Source organism: Humulus lupulus, chromosome 7, assembly GCF_963169125.1.
Source record: "Humulus lupulus chromosome 7, drHumLupu1.1, whole genome shotgun sequence".
NCBI lineage: Eukaryota > Viridiplantae > Streptophyta > Magnoliopsida > Rosales > Cannabaceae > Humulus > Humulus lupulus.
Window position 1 is genome coordinate 28958204 of NC_084799.1, and position 7100 is coordinate 28965303.

General features: G+C 35.7%; 1 protein-coding gene across 1 annotated transcript; it reads left to right on the plus strand.

Annotated features, from left to right (window-relative positions):
* Nucleotides 1-1746: 1746 nt before the first annotated feature.
* On the plus strand, nucleotides 1747-3513 carry LOC133791058 (uncharacterized). Its single transcript, XM_062228945.1, has one exon. The coding sequence runs from the start codon at nucleotides 2351-2353 to the stop codon at nucleotides 3281-3283; it is 933 nt and encodes a 310-aa protein (XP_062084929.1). The 5' UTR covers nucleotides 1747-2350; the 3' UTR covers nucleotides 3284-3513.
* Nucleotides 3514-7100: the final 3587 nt, after the last annotated feature.

Sequence of the window (7100 nt, forward strand, 5' to 3'; positions counted from 1 at the left end):
TCCATTGGAAGAAGTGGGAGTCTTTAACCGTTCACAAGGTTAAGGGGGGTATGGGTTTTCGGGACCTTGGCGATTTTAATAGAGCTCTCCTCTGTAAACAAAGTTGGAGGCTACTCAGTAATCCAAGTTCGTTGGTGGGGCGTATCTTTAAAGCAAGGTATTACAAATCAAGCAATTTTTTGGATGCAGAACTCGGGTCCAATCCGAGTTATATTTGGAGGAGCCTATTGGAAGTGAAGCCTTTAATCCGTCAAGGAGCTAGATGCCGTGTGGGGAATGGAGAGTCCATCAGTATTAATTTAGATCCTTGGCTTCTAGATGATAATAATCCTTGGGTCACCACGTTTCACCCTTCGTTTCATGGTGCCAAGGTCTCGGCTCTAATGCATGCAGAAGAGTGTACTTGGGACGTTGACTTGGTCAACGACATGTTCAATGAAAGGGATGCCAGCTGTATCCTTAATATTCCTATTAGCCCTAGCCGAAATGGAGATAGCTGGTTCTGGAATTTTGAAGCCTCTGGGTTTTTTTCGGTGAAGAGCTGTTACAAGATGCAACAAGTGTTGAAAAATGGAGAAGCTTCAGAGGTGGAAAAGTCGTTCTGGAATGGCTTATGGAAGGTCAAGGTTCCTCCAAAGGTGAAAGATCTAGCGTGGAGAGCTGCCTCAGGTTGTTTACCCACAAAATTGAAGCTCCATTTGCGTCATGTGCAGGTGGATACGATTTGCCCTATGTGCGAAGAAGAGGGAGAGTCAATTGTTCACTGTCTTGTTGGTTGCCGTCAGATATGGCCTTGTTGGGAGAGATTGCAGCTTCGATTGGGGGCTCCTGGTTCAGCTTCCTTTGTAGATTGGTTGAGACTCAGTTTTATGGGTTTAGATGCAGACCAACGTGCCAAGGTGCTCATGCTTTGCTGGGCCATTTGGAGAAGGCGCAATGAATAGGTTTGGAGGAGAAAAAAAGTCTCTATTTATGGGGTGCTCTCTATGGCCAATTCGACTTGGCAAAACTGGACGAAATCTCAAGATTTTGAGATTGCTCCTCTGCCGTCCTTCTTTACGCCTGCAGATGGACAAGTCTCGTGGAGCAAACCGCCCATAGGAACTCTCAAGATAAATGTTGATGCGGCCATTTTTAGTGAAGCCCAGTCGTTCAGCTTTGTTGGAGTGGCTCGGGATCATACAGGTGCTTTTGTGGAGGCATTCACTGTGTGTCGTTTGGGTATGGTCTTCCCTGTGTTGGCGGAAGTGATGGGGGTCCGTGAGGCCTTGAGCTGGATCAAAAGGAGGAGTTGGAGGCAGGTGGTTGTTGAAACCGATAGCCTGTTAGTTGTTCAAGCTTTGAGGAGTAGTTTGGTGTTGGACTCCTACTTTGGGTGCTTAATTCAAGATTGTAAAATCCTTTTGAGGGATTTAATTTCTGTTTCAGTTGTTTTTGTTAAGCGTTCTGCCAATGGGACTGCTCATGCCCTTGCAAGAGAGTCGACCATGGTGGCTGATCGTAGTTTGTTTAAGGAGGATATGTCCTCTAGTTTTTGGGTTGTAGTATTGAGAGATCTTTGCTAATAAAATCCCTTTTCTTTCAAAAAAAAAAAAAAAAAAAAAAAAAAAAAACAGGGCAATCAATATTATTAAGAAGGAAAAAAAAGTGTATTTTTCTTTTTACTCTATTCTTTTAGTTTTCCTTTTTCATATGATTAATAAGAGGACACACCACACGCTTTTCCAAACCCATGTGAGCTGCACTCCAAACTTTTCCCCGCATTCATCTCCCTATACACATTTTTCTTTTCACTCTTATAATAATATGAATGCTTATATGTATCATATATGATATGATACTACCAAAGTTTGGATTTTGACTTGTATTTTTGAATTTTTACACAAATTGGTCTAAAACCCAACATTTTGTTTTTGTTAATTCGTTTGTGGTCATCTTCTACACAAACATGTTTGTGGTTCTCCACGCTAGGGACTTTTAAAGGTAGAAACTTTTCTTCTGCACGGAATTTCAACAAAGCTAACATGGTATTTCTCGTAGCGTGTGTTTCAGGCAAGTAATGAGGAAGGTTTTTATAATGTGAATTTTTCAGTACAAGGACAGTACGAGGGTCCTTTAGGGTTCTGGTTTTTCTTTTAGTAAAGCTGATAGTTTGTGAATTTATTTGTTTATATGTTTTTGGCTGTGGTGGGTCTTATTTTTTCAGATACATACTAGTGATTTTTTTTTTATTATTTAGAGGTTACAATAGTCTGAAAGGGAATATATCACATATTTATTTTGAAAATTTTCTAATCCAAAGTTTTTTGAGTTTAGATACGTTTTGGGGATGTGAAATTTTCAGATAAAGATGACAGCTTTCAGTGGTTTAGGTCTTGGTTTGAGTCTAGTTTTTGGGTGCCTTCTTTTGGCTCTTATTGCTGAGCTTTATTACTTGTTATGGTGGAAGAAGAAAAGAATCACAGACCGAGAGATTGAGGATGAGTATGGGAATTTTGCAAAAGAGTTTTTTCAATTTATTTGCTGGAAAAGAACATCTGCTTCTTTGGCTAATAACAACTCTGCCCAAGAGAGAAAAGACTCAGATTTGAATTGTCATGAGGCCGACCCTGAGCTTGGTTTGGGGAAAGATATGCTGCTTAAGGCCTATGGAGAAGAGGGTGTGGAGTCAGAGCTCATGAGACTCCACAATCTAGCTGGCCCACCTAGATTTCTGTTCACAATTAAAGAGGAAACCAAAGAAGATTTGGAATCTGAGGATGCTAAATCAAGAGGTGACAGAAGCAGAAAAGGGTCCAGAACAAGGAGCTTGAGTGATCTAATGGTGGGTGTAGACACCCCATTTCTTACTCCTTTGGCTTCACCTCGGCTTAAGTCTTCTCCTTTGAACCCTCTTGATGCTTACAAACACCATGGATTCAACCCTCTCTTTGAATCCTCCACAGAAAATGAGCTCACCAGGTTGAGATCTTCACCACCTCCAAAGTTCAAGTTTTTGAGAGATGCAGAGGAAAAGTTGTATAGGAGATTAATGGAGGAAGCTGGGAAAAGGGCAGCTTCGAATTTGGTATCTTGTTCAGATTCTGGGACTAAAGCTTTTATTAATTCAACAGTAGTAGCTGAGGAGAGAGATGGGTCTTTGTTCACATTCATGATTGCGAATAAGAACAATCAACATCTGCCTCCACACCCTTCAAGCTCATCCCAGGTACTCCCACTGGCTTCTTCTCCCACTGCTCTCTCACCAGCACTGGATAACAACAAACCCAAGATTGTGCATTGAACATTTTTTCCAGTGCTTAATTTTCCATTAGAGACAGATCTTGGTAATTCTTTTAATCTGTTAAAGTTTTCAAGATCCATTACTTGTGTATTTATCTCAAAGGCATTTTTAGTTTCTTCACTAATTATTAACCTTTCTTCTGATTGTTTTTTTTTAGCTTTTTGATCAATATATCTTTTTTGGGTATCTGGGAAATATAGCCCTGAATGATCTGTAACATATTTATTCAAGGTTCCATGATCGAATTCAATGGTGCACTGACAAACCTGCAAACTTAATTTTATCTTTTTTTATTTATTAAATTAAATTATTTAAAAATGATGATAACAGCCAATTCTGCAAAGTGATATAAATTGTTGGTTAGTTCAAGTCATGAAGGTGGGGGCATTCCTTTTTTGTCCACACTCCATGTGTCCCAAGGTGTCCCGAGGTGTCCCAATATAGTTATTATTCAATGTCGCTAATGGTACCTACTACAATTGCTAATTGTAGTACTCAAAGGGGGCTCACATTCGTTATTGAATGAAACTTCATGACACTGTTTCAATCACTTTTCATTCTAATAAGATTCTTCTTCTCTCTTCTCTTTTTTGACTAGTATAGATATACACATATACTGAGGCTGATCTAACTTTGTCTTCGGCCAAATATTCATGTCCTATGGTTCCATATCAGCTTTTGATGTGAAAATGAAAATGTCTGTTTTATTTACTTTTTTCCTTAGCCAGCTTTTACACGGTGGCTAGGTCACTATTGCAATCAAATTCATACATAAAAGTAAATATTAAGTGTTGTAGTTTTCAAAATCCATGATTGTTAGTTCACAATGCTTTGCTATGATTGACCTTTTAGACCATTTGATCATATATAATTAGAACTTCCTTTTGTTACAATTCATGTTAAGGCACCACACCAAACTTTAATAGGTAAAATCTATCATGACAATTCATACCTAAGGTCAACAGTCTTAATAGCACTAGTTGTACGAGTATATATATATATTTATGGGAATTCTCTTGTTTCACTTTGAGTCTTATCGGTAGGGCTCTCAGTGTTTACAATCTGTCTTATCGATTTTTTTTTATGACTGTGTATATTGTAGCTATTTAGAACATCCTGCAAATTTTTAGAAAATTCCGAATAGTTTACAGTACCGAAAACTAGGTTCAAACATGTTGCACGCGTGACTAATTTTTTTTATGCACGTGGAAAACAATATGTTTGAACCTAGTTTTCAGTACTGTAAACTATTCAGAATTTTCTGAAAATTTGCAGGATGCTCTAAATAGCTACAATATACACGGTCATAAAAAAAGTCACGCCGAAACCTGTTCACAGGTCAAAAAACACTGAGAATCTTATCGATAAGACTTCAACCGCTATGAAAAAAAAATTATCATATATATATATATATTAGTGATAATTGTACATAAATGATATAGTACGAGTGAGTTGAGGTCCATATATTGTGAAGTGACAATGGGAAAATAATAAATAAACGGGCACAAGAGAATTGATGGGTCTTGAAAGAGTCTTATTTTTATTATTATTGTTTTTTTTTTCTGAAAAAACAAAAACAGAATACAGAAAAAAAAAAAGGTAGGGGAGAAAGTTCAAATACAGTTGTAGAATTGTGAAAGCAGCATTAGCTTTTACCTAAATAACAAGGAAATGTCGTTGTTATCACGCAATTCGACCGAAAAGTAGCCCCCACCTTCAAACTCAGAAATATCGTTTTTTTTCATCAATACTAAAATTAAAATTCATTTGCTCAAATTATTGAAAAAAAAATATTCTAAACTCTTCAAGGCTTCAACTTAAAGACACTGCTAATTAGTACTTGCCAATGATAGTGTGCTTTAATGTTGTATAATTTGGATGAGTAAACTCATTTAAGTATGAAGACTTTATTCTCATAGTTTAGACATATGAAATACTCAAATTAATCCTAGGGTTTAGTGACCCAATTATTCAAAAAAAAAAAAAATTAAATACATATGAAAAAAATTTGCAAGGTCTATCGGGCCACATTCCATTTCATATAACACCATGCTTGGTAGGACCAACTTATATGTTTTTCTTTTATTTTTCCAAAAGATAACAGTATTTATACTTTTGGGAATTTCCATGGTAAGGTCTAGAAAAAGAGCCCTCCAGTGGGGTTTTTTGTGGTTACGATCCGTAAATAGTTTCGGCAAGATTTTTTTATAACTGTATATATTGTAATTATTTAAAATATCTTGTAATTTTTTTAAAAATTCGGATAATTTCCAGTGTTGCAAATTTGTTTAAAACAGGTTGTTGCACGCGTGACTAATTTTATTTATACGTGTAAAAAACAGTTTGTTTGAACATAATTTTCAACAATGTAAATTATTAGAATTTTCTGAAAATTTAACAAATACTCTAAATAACTATAATATACACAGCCATAATAAAAAATCGTATCAAAAACTGTCCACTGGTCAAAAATATAAAATTCAATATCGATATGGCTCTTTTCCTAACCCCTGCCATAAAAAGACTATATTTTTCTTAGTTTTGAAATATATGATATCCAACACAAATTGTGTCTAAGTCTTATCCTGTTGTTATTTTACATCCAATAAAATTGCAAGATAGAGTGGGGCCAACCTATTTTTTATGGTTGGCCATAGATTTATTTATTTTATTAGGCTTTTTGTCAGGAGATGCTGCATTTGTAACGTTTAAATATTTGCCCATTAATTTTTCATCTTTTTATTTTGATTTTCAAAAGCCACTATTGATGTTCACATAATTGAATTTCAAATGACTTTTGTTTCTTGTAATTGTAGATACGACACCGATTTTTAAATTACACCAAATAATGAAGAAAAAGGCTAGATGAATGTAGTGTAAGGTGGTGCAGATAATAGTCGTTGTCCTTTCCAAAAAAAAAATTTAAACAAAAAGATAATCGTTTGAAATTTTTACATATTTTCAAATTCAAAAGATATGTTTCTTCTCCTTCATTTTACACGCCAAACTCCAAACCAAACCCACAAAATTGGCTCGATTTATATATAGTTTAATATAAAATAGCTAAGTGCTAAAGTTGCTAACTATTGTCAATTATTTAAAAAAAACAAAACAAGAAAACAAAGATTTGTATACTACATCATTCTATTCTTAATAATCATGGTAGAAAAGAAGATTAGAAAAGGGGTTATATTCAATATAGTTTACCCATCTTTCAAGGCAAATAGAATGAGCTGTACACCATGATCTATATGTTTAAAGACATAGATGGGGTTAGGGTTTTTTTTTCTCTCTGTTTTTTTTTTTTTTACAAATTTGGATTGAAAACGTCTTTACCAACCAACCACACCAACATGCTTGACTATTCTGAAGGAAAAAAATGTAGTAGGGCTCTCTAAAGGGTCAAAGGAATATATATATTTTATATGGACAAATTTTGTACGGCCATCACTGTGGTTTCACAATTTGTCTTTGGAGGGCCAAGTGCCCATGCTTGTGTTTGTATGAAGAAGGATTCTGCTTCCATTAGCTTTAGGGCAAGGCAATAGGCATGGCATGGGCCATGCATTACAAGAGCGTTTTGATGGCTACTTATATCACTTATTATCTTTGTTTCGTACAACACAGACATGATTATGGATATCCCTCATTCTGATCAATTTTATTAACCCAAAAAAATTCAGTAGTCACAAAAAAGGTAAGGTAATGTTCTTACGACTTTGTGTATACTAGGTGAGTAGGTGGGGTTAATGTACGTGCAAGGCAGTAGGGCACGTGCCTTGCTTGGACAACATTAATGCTGATAATAAATTGAGAG

Excerpts from the sequence above, each read along its gene's own strand:
- LOC133791058 (XM_062228945.1), top strand. The coding sequence starts at position 2,351 with ATGACAGCTTTCAGTGGTTTAGGTCTTGGTTTGAGTCTAGTTTTTGGG.